At 43.9% G+C, this 15,462-nt stretch overlaps 1 protein-coding gene across 1 annotated transcript in view; it reads left to right on the top strand.

The window, feature by feature from the left end:
• Positions 1–14,073, top strand: part of LOC106896754 (myosin-3-like) — a 37,045-nt gene extending 22,972 nt beyond the window's left edge. Inside the window, exons 22-38 of the mRNA XM_014956970.1 lie at positions 1,250–1,426; positions 2,078–2,223; positions 2,309–2,399; positions 3,244–3,633; positions 3,864–3,990; positions 4,095–4,213; positions 4,654–4,850; positions 5,343–5,526; positions 6,440–6,605; positions 7,409–7,533; positions 9,474–9,782; positions 9,869–10,072; positions 10,157–10,282; positions 11,450–11,620; positions 13,079–13,183; positions 13,262–13,357; positions 13,789–14,073. Of these exons, the coding sequence (XP_014812456.1) occupies positions 1,250–1,426; positions 2,078–2,223; positions 2,309–2,399; positions 3,244–3,633; positions 3,864–3,990; positions 4,095–4,213; positions 4,654–4,850; positions 5,343–5,526; positions 6,440–6,605; positions 7,409–7,533; positions 9,474–9,782; positions 9,869–10,072; positions 10,157–10,282; positions 11,450–11,620; positions 13,079–13,183; positions 13,262–13,357; positions 13,789–14,073 (3,018 nt within the window). The remainder of the gene's footprint in view (positions 1–1,249; positions 1,427–2,077; positions 2,224–2,308; positions 2,400–3,243; positions 3,634–3,863; positions 3,991–4,094; positions 4,214–4,653; positions 4,851–5,342; positions 5,527–6,439; positions 6,606–7,408; positions 7,534–9,473; positions 9,783–9,868; positions 10,073–10,156; positions 10,283–11,449; positions 11,621–13,078; positions 13,184–13,261; positions 13,358–13,788) is intronic.
• The last annotated feature ends 1,389 nt before the right edge of the window (positions 14,074–15,462 follow it).

Here is a 15,462-nt window from a genome sequence, read left to right as displayed (position 1 = left end):
TGAAGAGAGTTGATTTTGTAGATGTCAAATGTTTTCATATAATTCTCTTATATTTAAGAAGCCCAGGTCTCAGCTATGATGGATACCCTTTCCCTCCATTGAGTTGATGAAATGATGAGAGTTCTTCCTGACTTCTAAGGTTCAGACTGTCAGTGTAGCCAGGAGAGTCTATATCAGGTGGTCATGAACTCATTTATCTCCCAGTAGAAGCACAGGTATCTTCACATACATCTCAACATTCAATGTGAAGAGGCAGAATTGAGATATATATGTTGGAATTCAAAAGTTCACATCTGTGGTGACAGTGTTCAGTCCTGATGTAGAAACTGGACCAGCAGAGATGTAATTACAACCCTGAGGTTCCCTTCACTGCCATCAGTGAGAACCATACTGGATACTAAGTTTGCAATTACAGATATGTTGAACATTTCTACACTAATGCTTAGAAGAAATCTAGTTGGTGCCAGGTATTAGGATGAGGGAGCGTCTTATCCAATATCAGGGCCATATAGCTAAAGCACTTAGCAGTATGGGTGTTTCTTATCCCTACTGTCAGGCTTTGCCATCCAAATGAGACAAACGGGAAGAAAGGGTCAGGCAGGCTAGTGCACAGCACCTGGCATGTTTGAGATAAGGTTGCTGGTGTGCAATGCTCCACTGAAGTACAAGGAATAAGTTTCGAAGATAAAGCTAGCAGCAGCCCACTTAGAACTACCTGCCCTAAATTTGTTATCCCTTGTTCCAAGGACATAAGGTTCTTTGTCACGTTATTGTGTTTCATTCAATTTTGTGGAAAAATTAACATATCCTTGGCCATGCTTGGCACTTGATAATATGTTTATAAAGAACCTCTCTTGTTGAGGACCTACAGCTGTTTGCCTAGAAAATATATAACATAAAGGAAATAATTTTTTTGAGCAAGAACAACTCAGATGCTTTTTGTAAATCCCAGTGAGAAAAGTTTGCAGAGGCATGTGAAGAACTAGTGTATGTTCCACTATAGAATTCAGCAGGATAGGGCTGGTAGTAAAAAACAATTAAAGCAAGAATTCCTACCATTGCAGGACCAGAGAGGCCTGACTGTCAGGCATGACACTTGCTGCTACCCTCATCGTGAACAATGTAGACCTTCTGTGGAGAGCACTTTGACTGCATCCATGCAAGATTTTGCAAGGATGCACTCACTGTGTTCTCAGTCTGTCATTTCTCAAAGCATCTCCTCATAGCATGGATGCTGGCTGTCTAACAGGTTAAGAATCTTACTGAAGAGATGGCAGCTCTGGATGAAAATATTTCTAAACTCACTAAGGAGAAAAAGGCCCTCCAGGAAGCCCACCAGCAGACACTGGATGACTTGCAAGTGGAGGAAGACAAAGTCAGCACACTCACCAAAACCAAGACCAAACTGGAGCAGCAAGTGGATGATGTAAGAAAAAGGTTTTGGGTTGTGTAGGGGGATACTCTGACAGATTAGAAGAGACTAGGAATCTGTAGTTGGGAGTTTAAGCAACACCTAAAGAAGCCAAGGCAGCTCTAATAATTTCAGCTAATAAATCATTGCCCGATAACAGGGTATTCTGGAATTCATTATATCTTTCATCTTGCCATGCCTATTTAAACTATGTTCATCATTGGGTATTTCAGCATTGCAGACTTTTGTGCCCCAACTAGCTGGAGTGGTACAGCTGTGGCAGTTTGAAGTTTGATGCAGTTATTTGTGGTTTCTCGCTGTGCAGCATGGAAATACTTGAGGAATTTACGAGCATGGGGAATTTGTCAATATTTAGCAGTCTATATACTAGGAACTGCAGCCACTGGAAATTTTTAATTGCTGTATTTTTCAAAAACTGGCATTTCAACTGTGCACTGCAAAGCTGTGGACAGTTTAATATCTGAAACCAAAGCCTAATGGCAGCTATGATCTTGCAGCGAAAGTGTAGTTGGAGATGAGAATTCTATACAGGATCTGATTGTTTTCTCTATTTTTCAATTTCCTACTCTAGTTAGATTTTAAAATCAAGAATAGTTACTTTCAAAGTATAATTTACATGTTTCAAAGTATGTTTATGTGTTTTAGCTCGAAGGATCTCTGGAACAAGAGAAGAAACTACGAATGGACCTTGAGAGAGCAAAGAGAAAACTGGAGGGAGATCTCAAAATGTCTCAGGATTCCATCATGGATCTGGAAAACGATAAGCAACAGATGGATGACAGGCTAAAAAAGTATTGCACTGATTTTTTACGCTCTGAATTCTAAAATTCACATTTATCTTAACTGTATTGAATTTGCATTCTTATTCTTTAACAGAAAGGATTTTGAAATTAGCCAGTTGCAAAGTAAAATTGAAGATGAGCAGGCTCAAAGTTCTCAGCTGCAAAAGAAAATTAAGGAGCTTCAGGTAAAGTTTAAGACTTGTTTATATTTTTTAGTCACCAAGCACAAGTTCCTTAGAATTAATTAATACTTATTCTTAGACAGTTCTACAATAATATTCTCCTACAGGTGAATAAAACAATTAACCTGGACCTGCAGGGCACTTTTACAGCAGCTCTGGCCTCCAATCATACACACCTATGTGAGAAATTTCTTAAGTGAAGCTTGTGGCAGGCTTTGAAAATGGATCAGATACTGAGTTATAACAGTAGTGAAGCCACTGAGTGCTACTTTTCTAAGAAAACAATAGAATGTGAAATAATCCGTCATGATCAGGACAGAGATCACCTTCTAAATGCAGAGCCAGGAAGACAGTTCTCTTCAGTTCTATTATCCCATGATTGCTTATCCCAATGTTCCTCTGGTCTTGTTCGCTGATGGAGAGAGGACACCGCTTTGTTTTGGCCTAATCTGTGGGAAATTCTAAGAAATTCACATTCCTTTACATTTTCCAGTAACACATCCCCTATTTCTTCAGAAAACTGAATTAGTAGATCCTTCATAACATCATAAATTCATTCTGAGCTATAACATAAAAGGAAATACCAGATTTTGGGGGTATCCCTGCTGACTGTGGGGAGGTCAGATTAGATGACCTTTGGAGGTCCCTTCCGGCCTGGACAATTCTATGATTCCATGATTTTACATTCACTATTGTTCCAAATCTGAATATTGCACGTCCTAGGACAAAATTCAGTGAAATTTCTAGTGATGATATAAATGGATGTGAATGTTTGCTCTTTGTTCCTTAATGATAATTTCAAATCTGTCTATTCAGAAATCCTCATTTAACCAATTAACTTTCACAGGCTCGAATAGAGGAACGGGAGAAGGAAATTGAGGCTGAACGTGCAATCCGTGCAAAGACGGAAAAGCATCGTGCCGACCTCTCGAGGGAGCTGGAGGAGATCAGCGAGCGCCTGGAAGAAGCAGGAGGAGCTACTGCAGCTCAGATTGAGATGAACAAGAAGCGTGAGGCAGAATTTCAGAAGATGCGTCGCGACCTCGAAGAGGCCACGCTGCAGCACGAAGCCACGGCTGCCGCCCTGCGGAAGAAGCACGCGGACAGCACGGCCGAGCTCGGGGAGCAGATCGACAACCTGCAGCGAGTGAAGCAGAAGCTGGAGAAGGAGAAGAGTGAGCTGAAGATGGAGATCGATGACTTGGCCAGTAACATGGAGTCTGTCTCCAAAGCCAAGGTACTTGAAAAATATACTGAAAACAGCTTGAAAATAAAAAATGATGAAACATATCTTGTAATAATATTCCAGTATAACTCTCTGTCTCTGCATGGGACTGTAGCCCCCTCACACCAATTAGTAGAATATAGCTTGCAAAGCTGGTCACATTATTCTGGTGAGAATTGTGCTGTTTGGAAGAAAGAGGAGTCCAGATCCTCCTCCTCTTTTGTTCTCTGTCATCTCCACAGGCAAATCTGGAGAAGATGTGCCGCACGCTGGAAGACCAGCTGAGTGAGATTAAGACAAAGGAAGAAGAGCATCAGCGCATGATCAACGACCTCAGTGCTCAAAGAGCTCGTTTGCAGACAGAATCGGGTGAGAGACTCTCCTCTGTGCTGCAGAATGGGCGAGCATCCTAAAACCGTTTGTTTGGGTCAAAAAGGACAATGAAAATACTTCCTTCCTGTGTGCTTTCCCAGGTGAATATTCACGGCAGGTGGAGGAGAAAGATGCTCTGATTTCTCAGCTGTCAAGAGGCAAGCAGGCTTTCACCCAACAGATTGAGGAACTCAAGAGGCACTTAGAGGAAGAGATAAAGGTGAGCAGACTTTCAAATTTTGCCTTATCCATTAGATTTAGATTCCTCCTCTCTAAGAGCTGCTTAAGACAGGTAACTCAAATCATGATGCCACAGGAAACCAAACTGCTTAGGTCATCCAGTCCAAGTCTTCTCATCTTAGCTATTCCAGAGCTAAAGAGCTAAAGGTGATGAATTTTCCTAGAGCTGGCCACTGAAAGCACTCTTAACTCCCCACCGCCTTGTGGGGGCAGGGTCTGTTTAGCACAGGCCATACTGGGAGAAGAGTTTCATTTCTGTGGGGAGTGCAATTAGTGGATTGTTTCCTCCAGGCTTGCCCCTGTCCTTCATTGCAAACACCCACACCCTCCCAGAAGCTATGCTTCCCGTGTTAAATTAATTAGTTGGAAGAGGTTTCCCAGGATATTACCATTGGTGTCCCAATCCCACTTTCTACCCAGGCCAAGAACGCCCTGGCCCACGCCTTGCAGTCTGCTCGCCACGACTGTGACTTGCTCCGGGAACAATATGAGGAGGAGCAGGAGGCCAAGGGGGAGCTGCAGCGTGCCCTGTCCAAGGCCAACAGCGAAGTGGCCCAGTGGAGAACCAAATACGAGACGGACGCTATTCAGCGCACGGAGGAGCTGGAGGAGGCCAAGTATGTGTAGGGATGGTCTGGAGCAAGTAGAAGGACATTTAAGTGTAAATGTGAGAAGGAAGTGAAGGAAACCAGAATATGCTTGTATGGAGAATATGCAGAGCAGTTTCATTTGTAATGTGTTAGGAGTGAGAAGGGGAGTGAGTAAAGATTTAAAGGAGGAGAGAAGGATTAGAGGCTTGGGAGCATCTCCAGAAAGGAGAATTCCAGTGCCTTAACTATGCAGTTAATCATAATAGCTGAGAAATCACATTCTTTGCCAATATTTAAAGTGTATTTCTGGTTCATCTCCACCTTGGAAATTTACCCCTGGGAGATTTACCCCTTAAGTGTGCTGTATCATTCCAGGCTCCTATTGATTCTTGTTGTTCACATCACAGCTTTCTAGGTTGCTCTCTCTGCCCACCTCCCCCATGCCAAACTCTCTTCCTGCCCATTTTCTGAGAATGCCAGAATTTTACTTCTCTCAGCTCTGACTGTCTCATCCTGCAGAAAGAAGCTTGCTCAGCGCCTCCAGCAGTCAGAGGAGCAGATTGAGGCTGTCAACTCAAAGTGTGCATCACTGGAGAAGACAAAGCAGAGGCTGCAGGGGGAAGTGGATGACCTCATGATTGACGTGGAGAGGTCAAATGCAGCCTGTGCAGCATTTGATAAAAAGCAGAAGGATTTTGACAAGGTTAATTCAAAGACCCTACCAGATCTGAATGTTGTTATACATTTGATAGACCAGGCCAAATTCTTAAATTACGGAAGTTCTGCACTCACAGTAGAATAAATTACATTTTATCCAAAGCAAAGCTATGGTAGGGAGCACATAATGTGACATGTGATAATGATAATGTCACAGCGTGAGTAACCCCAGATGACTACAGCAAACAATAAAGTAGCTTTCTGATAGTTTTAAAAAGCACGAAGTTTTCGCAAGGGAGATAGACTGGGAGGATCCATTTCTAGTCTCTGATCAAGCAGACTGAGCAAGTATTTGCAAGCAAGATAACAAGCCCCGAGTTTTACTTGGCACTAAGTCTGCCAGCCTTGTATTTGGGTTAGGCAGAGCCTCAGACTCCTTGTCACAGTTCCAGCCTTTACTGCCTTTAATAACATTTAACAAAATCATCACTCTTTGCCCAAGTGATGTTGCACAGCCCTGTGCCTTGGCCCAGCCTTGTGAATTGGGTGAATGTGCTAAAAAAGATGCCCTGCAGGGCTGTGGTACCAAACTCAGGAGACAATCAGTAATGTGATCTTTCTTGGTGGGCTGAGTGCAAGACCACTGGTTCCTGCAATAATAAAAAGGCTCACACAGCCTCATCAGACTACCCACATTGTGTCCAGTGCTGTCAAACCAAACTTATGCCTGAGAACTTGGGATATGCACTAGTGCTAGCTGAAGAGGATAATTTAAGTAGGTTCCACCAAAACAGCCAGAGTACATATCAGAGTGAATTGATTTTCACAGGAGAGAACAGTCTAAAACAAAAGACTGTAAAGCAGGCCCTGCCTCTTGGGTTATTGTCCTGTAAAGGTGCAGAGACAGGAGTGTTGCAAAATGGGTCATTCTTATACTCTGATAGCTCTTGTCACTACAGGTCCTTGCTGAATGGAAGCAGAAGTACCAGGAGAGTCAGGCTGACTTGGAAGCTGCCCAGAAGGAGTCTCGCTCTCTCAGCACTGAGATCTTCCGGATGAAGAATGCCTATGAAGAAATGCTTGACCAGGCTGAGACTGTCAGGCGGGAAAATAAGAACCTCCAGCGTAAGTTCAGATTTCTAGCAGCTCCACCATGATCCACCATCAGCTCCATCAGAATCTCCCAGGAGTCCTAAGATGCTTCTATGTTTCTGGGCTACCAGAGCTCTGCCTCTTCCCAGGGTTTTGTTCCTTATGGTTTTCCCACAAAGTTCAGGTTAGGCAACTTTCTTTCCTGTTCAACTGATCACAGTCACAGGCCTACAGCATCTGACATCCTGATGGTATTCCTCCTCCATTCCCACCATCATAATCCTATTCATGGTTAGGGACCAAATTGGGGACAGAAATTATGATGAAACCAGATACTTTTTTTTTTTCCAGATTATTTCAGTCACTGCCATTAGAAAACAAAATCTGAAGGGCTGTCATCTGTCTCCTGATTATGGGAGGGCCATGCAGCTGTGGCACAAGAGATTGGCATTTAATAAGTAAAATAACTATATAAAGGAAACACAACTCAGTTCCCTTTTTTGTTAGCTGAATGATCCCAGGGGATTATCTAAGGATAAAGAGAGCAATCAAACAGGACCATCTCTGGAGATGTAATTTCATTATCCAGAGGAAGTTGCCATTATTCTCTGAGCTCAATACAGTTGGTCCCTCTCATTTTCAAATTGCACACTGAACTGGAAATAGCAGGTAATCAGAAATAAAGATTGCACAGGAGACAAGACCTATTATTTCTCCTCACTGCTGCATTGCACTACATTATTATCTCTTCCATCACTCCCCTTGCCAAACAGCAATTGCATGTCCATTGACAATATTACCTAAGATGAGTCGAATCTGTATTTTCTATGTTGCAGAGGAAATTTCTGATCTGACTGAACAGATTGCTGAATGTGGAAAAGCTAATCATGGACTGGAGAAAGCAAAGAAGCAAATTGAACAAGAAAAGTGTGACCTTCAAGCAGCATTAGAAGAAGCAGAGGCAAGTGTCCACAATAAGGAGGCTTGCTTTTAGAGCATGAATGGAGAAAATTTGGAGATTACACATTCCTGTTTGTCATGATAGTGTCACAAAGGTGCAGTAGGAGAGCACAGGTAGACCAAATAGTACAGGGACAGCTCCTCTCCCATAGCAATGTGGCATTCCTTGCTGCGCTATCATGCACAAAAACACTAAGTCCCAGACTAAAATTGAGCTTACTTTGCACCACCTGTTTGAATTTGCTCCTCTGAAAGGCTAAAGAAAGGTCATTTGTAGTTCAAAACTCTGACAACTTTTGTTTTCTAGTCAAATTTATCAAGGATGTTTTCAGAGCACGTCTAATCCATATTTTAAAATTTTCTTGATATCACCTCCTGTTCAAAGAAAAAATGAATGTTTAAAAGAATTAAGATTATATTTCTTCCTTCCCTGCACTTTCAATGAACTGGACTCAGTAATACATTACAGGAGTCAGTTCACAGGACACGGGTTCTAATGAACATGGAGAGCTTGCTGGGGATCAGCTGAATCTTGGAGATGGTACTGGTACACTGACGTGCTCTGCTGACGCACGCTGCATACCAGGTCCTACAATTCCATGGTCCCTCCATTCTCCTTCCTGTCTTGGGCTATCCCTCAGGTCTTTGTAACTTTAAATCTTAGTTTTTTTCCTAGTCCATGCCAAATTGCAGCTCTTTCAGTTCTCTCTTGTCTGGGTTCTGCCTTCTCTTCCCTATCTGCCCTGACTGTCTTTTGGAAAGCTTTTGGTACTTCTATATGACCAATATCTGAGTCTCCACAAAATGCCTTTGAGAGCTGCCCATGCTCTAGGACGTAGCTCAAACACAGAGACACAGAATTTACCTAGGGTGGAAAGGATGTTTGGGAGGTCTTTAGTACAACCACCTGCTCAATGCAGGGCTGACTTCAAAGTTACATAGGTTGCTCAAAGCTTTGACTAATTCTTCTTTATAATTTCCAAGGATGAAGATTTCACAGTATTGTTGGATCACCTTTTCCAGTGAGGCATCATTCTCATGGAAAAATGTTTTTACCCTTATATGCAGTCAGGATTTCCCCTGTATCAACTTTTGACCCTTGCCTTTTGTCTTTTTGCTCTCTACTACCAAGAAGAGCCTCACATTATTTTCCCTCTAACTCCCCATAGGTAGAAAAAGAAATAAAAAACAACTGACACATCTCTAATCTTTAGATCTCACTAGATGGGTGGGCAGTAGAAGCAAGAGTTATAGTGGCCATGCAAATCCATCTGCTCTAATTCATGAATCTAAATGTCACCAGTCTAATCCTGGATTACTCACCATAGGCTCATTCTAGAATCAAAAAGGAAAAGTAGGTATCTCTGGAGGGTCGGTTCTTAAAAGAGATGCCAAGGCTATGTCAACCGTTTTATTCTCTGGATGCTCTTATTTCTGTCCACTGGTTGTAAAGACCCAGCTTGAGGCTTCTAACTCCTAGGCATCTGAAGATAGACAGTATGAGTATCAGAGGGAAAAGGCTGTATGGAAGGGGAAGATGCCCACACAGTCACTGGGGTGAGACCAAGTGTAGAGCCCCTAAGCAAAATTCAGCACGAGATCCAAGAGAAGGCAAGCTTCTTCTGAGCATGACACTTGTCTGTCCTATTTTAAGTATTCACGTTTGTTATCTCTGCGGTGTCAACATAGCCCTCAGTGCCCAGACCTTGTTACATAGGAGACATTTTCCTAAGAAGTCTTGTTCCTAAATTACTGATTAATACCCAGCTAAGGTATGTGTATGGGAACAGCAGTCATTTTTTTCAGAGCTAGGCCTTCTCTAATGGTCTACAGTAAGGCAAATATATCTGCATTAATGACTGCAAAGTGTCAACATTCTGCATGGGCATTTCCCAATAATGAACACTACAGAGACAAAGTATATTATTTCAACCTTGCCAGGGCTCTTTAGAACATGAAGAGGGAAAAATCTTACGTGTTCAGCTGGAGCTGAACCAGGTGAAGTCAGATGTTGACAGAAGGAGTGCAGAGAAAGATGAGGAAATTCAACAGCTGAAGAGGAATCACCAGAGGGTATTAGAGTCTCTGCAGACTACACTGGATGCTGAGATAAGAAGCCGAAATGATGCTTTGAGGATGAAAAAGAAGATGGAGGGAGATCTGAATGACATGGAAATACAGCTGAGCCATGCTAACTGTCAGATAGCAGAGACACAGAAGCACCTCAAAGCTGTGCAAGGGCAACTCAAGGTAGGGACCATGAGGGCTACTGTCCTACAGGTCTTTGCCACTCATTCTGCTTGCCTCTGAATCTCCTTGTGCTTCCACCTTCAAAGGATTCCCAGCTCCATTTGGATGATGCCTTGAGAGAGAATGATGATCTGAAGGAGCAGCTTGCTATGGTAGAGCGTAGGAACAATCTGATGACAGCAGAAATGGAGGAGATGCGAGCTGCTATGGAGCAGACAGAGCGAGCACGGAAAGTTTCCGAGCAGGAGCTGACAGATGCCAGTGAGCGAGTGCAGCTTCTCCACTCACAGGTATTTGCTATCTCCTTTACAACAGGCATGTGGGAGTCGTGTGAAACAGGGTGGGAATGACATGTCTTCCGGCTGTCCCAACAGAACACAAGTCTCCTCAACACCAAGAAGAGACTGGAAGTGGATATTACTCATTTACAGAATGAAGTTGAAGACAGCATTCAGGAATCCAGAAATGCAGAGGAGAAAGCAAAGAAAGCGATCACAGATGTAAGTTCTCTTGCTTGCCTCTCTTCCACTTTATACTACCACAGTCACTTTTATACTTCAGAAAGGAGCAATTGGGTTGAGAAGAACCAATTCAACATAGGGGCAGAAAATATTGGTGACACACAATCCCTCTGACATGGGCCTCACACAGCCTCTGCCCTCCTGCTTGCCATGGAAGATCCCTTCAGTCGAGGTCCTCTACTCATGTTCTGGTAGTCTGCGTTGAAGAGGCATCCTGCCTCCCCTTTCCCATACCCACATTCACTTTTGCTTCCAGGATAAATGTAACAGACAGGATAGAACAGATATAATAGGAAAAACTGTAATAGGAAAAGGGTGATCTAACCAAGTCCTGTTTAGACACACCACAGAAAAGCAGAAATTAAGACTAAATTCATACATGCTTCTATAGAAATGCTAGACATGTAAGAAGTAAAGAGAATATGAATGTTTCACTCAAACAAGACTACAGTTCCACAGCATCAGAAGAAATAAATCTTAGGACAAACTAGGAAAAGTATATGAAAATAGAACAGAAAATGGTCACACTACTGACTAACAGTCCCACCATGACTTCATGGTGCACCTGGGCCTGAGGAGCTGTGTCTGGTCCTGGTTGCCCACCAGCAGCAGTGCTGTGGGTTCCCCTCTACTCTGTCACATTGGTGACAGCTATCCATCCAGCGTTCTGAAGATCTCAGCAGGCACAAGATTTTCATTGTAGTTCAAGATACGGGGAGTCATTTCATTGGCAAAAACTGCTGAGGAGTCTGACTCTTCAGCAAATTCAGGCACCAAATGGCCAGATATTCAAAATCATTTGGAAGCCCAGAGATGCAGACTGCTAGCTGATAGTACTTCAAAATGCCTCTAATTTCCACTGACTCCCAAGAAATTAAATTTTGGTACTCAGTCATTTGTATGCCCTAATTATTTTTTTCTTGTCATCAACCTTGCCTGTTCTCCAAGGCAGAATAGTTTTAGAAATACAGATACTGAGAAAGAGTAATCCTCTTTATATGACAGACTCTTAGCACAGCCACAGGCACTGACTGAGGATGTGGAGAGCCACACACTAATGTGAAGCCGGGCATTGCTCTTGGAGAGAGCACAGAACTGCCAGTGATAGGGAGGCCTATTTGTAACATAATTCTGCACTACTACCAGGCAGCCATGATGGCAGAAGAGCTGAAGAAGGAGCAGGACACCAGCGCCCACCTGGAGAGGATGAAGAGGAATCTGGAACAGACAGTGAAGGACCTGCAGCTCCATCTGGATGAAGCTGAGCAGCTGGCTCTGAAGGGTGGAAAGAAGCAACTCCAGAAACTAGAGGCAAGGGTATGGTGAAGATGAGGGTAGGCTAAGGTTAAGTTCTTGAGTGGGCTCTTGGTTGTTGGAACCTCCTTGGAAGGGGACAACCCCAGGTATCTCCAGCAGGTTTGATGAGTTACACTGAGTAGTTGTACATTGCATTGTGGGAGAGGAATTTAGGAATGACCTCATACAAAATGAGTGGGCAAAAATGGTGGGAGGTGAACATCACAGTAGAAATATACAGTAATTTATCTAGGGAAAAACAATTTAAGATATACTTACTTGGAGATGAACTTGGAATTGGTAATGACAGCTCAGCCAGGTAATCTGTCTCGTCCATGACAAACCTCAGAAGCTGTTTGTCCTACATGTAGGAGAAGCAAAAACCCAAAAGAGAAAAAAATTCAGGCTTTATAAGGAAGGGCACTGAGAACAAGACAGAGAGCATAACTTGCCATGTGCAAATTCTGGTCTCTGCAACTCAAGAAGGACCTGACAGTTAGAAAAGCATCCAGAAAATGGTATCCAGGGTGGAGCCTTATGAGGAGAGACAAAAAAGAGTCAGACTATTATTTGGAGAGGAGATAGGTCAGGGGGAGGTGATCAGCGTTTACAGAATCATGACAGCGGTGACCAAGGTGTATTCTGAATGGTTATTCATCAAAATGCATGATATAAGAACACATGCTTCAGATCAGAGCATCTTCCTCTGGAGGTTGGTTTAAAAGAAACAAAAGGAAATACTATACAGAGTGGGCAGTGGAATTCTGGAACCTGCTGCCATGGGAGGCTGCAGAGGCAGCTCGTACAAGGTTGCAAAAGGGATCAGAAATCAGCAGGTTTATAGACAAACTAAAGGAAACAGCACAGATATATCACCTGCTGTCCCTATGTAGATTACACTGCTGCCACTCCCAGGGCCAGAGTGCTCAGCTGGATGGACCCTTTGCCTGACCAGTTCCTGTTCTCTTCACCTGTTGCAAAATACAGAACAACTGACTCAGGGTTTGGTGCTCTTGGCTTTGAAAGAAAATATCCACCCAGAAATAAAAACACTGGAGTCCAGGTTTGACTTATATACATTATAGAAGAGGCAGGGAGGTGTGGGAGGTTGTTAGGGATTATTCCTGAGGGTGAGCTGGACTCAAAAATTACAAATTAAATAGATTTCCCCTATTTACCTGGTGAACATTGACAGAACTCTCCCCTCCCTGTTTCAACTTCCTCTTTTCTGACAGATTTAAACCTAATTTTGGATATAAATGCCCCAGGTATGCACAGCTAAGTTCCTTCTATAAATCTGGATTCACACAATATGTCACTACTAATACAGCACAGTGAGCAACTTTTAGTCTGTCTGGCCCCAAGAAGCAGCTGCAGGAGGCTGCACTCTCTGCAGCGATAGTTCGCAGAACTCCATGTCCCAGGACCCTGCAGCCTTTCTCAGCAGTTTGCTGTCTTCACCATGATGCTGTGTTTCAGATAAATGAGCTAGAAAATGAGCTTGATGCTGAGCAGAAACGGGGAATAGAGTCACTGAAAGGTGCACGCAAGTATGAGCGAAGGCTGAAGGAGCTCACTTACCAGGTATTTGACATCCTCTGCCCTCTTACATGCATCACCTCGGTCCATCCTCCGACACTGACTTGATTTTCACTTCCACAGTCTGAAGAGGATAAAAAAAATATTCTCCGGCTCCAGGATCTGGTGGACAAGCTGCAGTTAAAAGTGAAAGCATACAAGAAGCAGGCTGAGGAAGCTGTGAGTGCAGAACTCTCTTTAAGTCCTTGTGGGCCCAAGGTGGAGATTTCCAAAAGGCCTGGGCTCCCAAGTTCATTAAAATAATTGAACACCCAGTTTGATAGGGCAGCTGTGGCCACTGGCTTTAAGTATTCCTTACCTGGTAAGGACTTACGGCTCACAACAGAGCAGGCACAGCTGTAATTATCATGGAGCCATTGCACTTTTGGAGCCTCACCAGCCAATTCTGCCAGCTGGAACTGAGCAGGACTAACTGCTCTGTCCTCAGCAGAGGGCTCACATTGTGCTGATAAAAGTGCTTGGAGTGCTGGCAGCGCAGGGATGCAGCTGTGAGCTGTAGGATGTTACTGCGGCCACAGGGTGTTCGGTTAATGGTAACAGAGCAATGTCAATTCATGCCCACGTCACTGACGGCACTGCATGACTTTCAGGAAGAACAGGCAAACGCTAACCTCTCACGATGCCGCAAGACCCAGCACGAGCTGGAACAGGCTGAAGAACGAGCTGATATTGCTGAATGCCAGGTTAACAAGTTGCGAGCCAAAAGTCGTGACATTGGAGGACAGGTGAGTTTGAGTCCTGCAGAGAAGGACCCTTCTAGGCCACAAGAGATCTGTCAAAACACCAACGCAGCCGCAGCTGCATTCCTCCCACTCTGGTGCTGGAGTGGCCTCATAAAGGAAGGCCAGAAATTGGCACTTATTCAAAACCAGTGAGTTTTGAAAGTCCTTTTTGTGCCCCCCAAGAGACTGAGTAGATATGATTGATGCTAAGAATCCAGGTCTTTCAGCAGAATTGGGAGATACTGGTTCTGGGCCAATAATATGGCAGAGCATTTGCAATAGCCACAGACCTGAAGCAACCCCATAAACAATACAATTGCTCCAAGAACCTCTACATTGTCTTCCTTTTTTATATTTAGAAATCAGAGGAATGAGGTCCCCGAGCAGAGCTGCGGCAAGCTTTCTTACCATACAGACTTCATTGCATCCAACAGAGAGAGTCATTACTTGCTTCAAGTAACCAGTCCTGCATGTACCTGATCTTTGACCTGGTCACATTTAGCCAACCCTAAGTAGAAGTTGTGAGAAATAAAAATAAATCTGGGTGATGCCATGGTGACTGTAAGGTCTATCAATTCGTGATGAGATTGACAGTGAGTGTGAATGGATGCATCAGGTACGGCAGCAGTTCCCAAACTCCAGGTTATGTCCTACGGGGAGAAAGTGGTTCCCAGGACAACAGGAACACACCCCTCAGCTGTTCTTCTTGGCTTCAACTTTCCTGCGTGAGAGATGTGTGATAAACATGCTCACTGTATCAAATTTTAGTCAGGGACAAAGTCTGTGAAGCAAAGAATATTTATTAGAGTGCTGAGAGCTACACAGGGGATTTCTCCTGCCATTGCTCATTCTCTTCTTAGAAATGCTTGGTTTCATTTCTCATTACTCATACATATTCATGGTTTTTCTTGTAAAATGATTTGCATAATCAATGAGTTCTTGGAACACATCCCACCCCTGAACATGCCCCCCAGTGTTTCCTCAGGGGTCTTCCTGGTGGTCGTCAGAGGAAGGCTCAAAGTCTTCATCACCATGTCTTTCTTGTGGCTTCTCCATTCTTTACATGCTTGCCACCTCTGCCGTTCTCCTAGCTAACCACAACATCCCTTGTTTTGCAACAATTCGGTACTCTCCACCGTTTCTTCCGTCTCTCTAACACTATCCATTTTCCAACCATGTAGCAAGCACATACCTATTTTAGCTTAAGCCATAGCAAGCACATATCTGTTTTATCTGAAGCAAAATCTTCCTCCGAAATTACTTATTGCAGAAGCAAAGAGGTAAGTAGGAAAAGTACCGAAAAGATCTGTCGGTGGGGCTGTAGCAGTCGCTGTGCCCGGAACGGCTCCGCTCCTCTGCCGCAGCGGCACATCCTCGGCGCAGCCCGTGGGACGGGTCTGATCCATCCAGGGGGGGTATGGGGAGAGGGGATGCGATCCGTTCAGGGTGTGTGTGTGATCTGCTCCGTGAGGGAAGCGGGGGTGGGATCTACTCCATGCAGGGGGCGGGGAGGGGCGGATCTGTTCCATGAAGTGTGTGTCG

This window comes from Calidris pugnax, unplaced genomic scaffold (genome assembly GCF_001431845.1).
Source record: "Calidris pugnax isolate Ruff unplaced genomic scaffold, ASM143184v1 scaffold304, whole genome shotgun sequence".
In the NCBI taxonomy this organism is placed as follows: Eukaryota; Metazoa; Chordata; class Aves; order Charadriiformes; family Scolopacidae; genus Calidris; species Calidris pugnax.
Note: the sequence above shows the minus strand (reverse complement) of the source record. Positions and strands in the feature narration are given on the sequence as shown.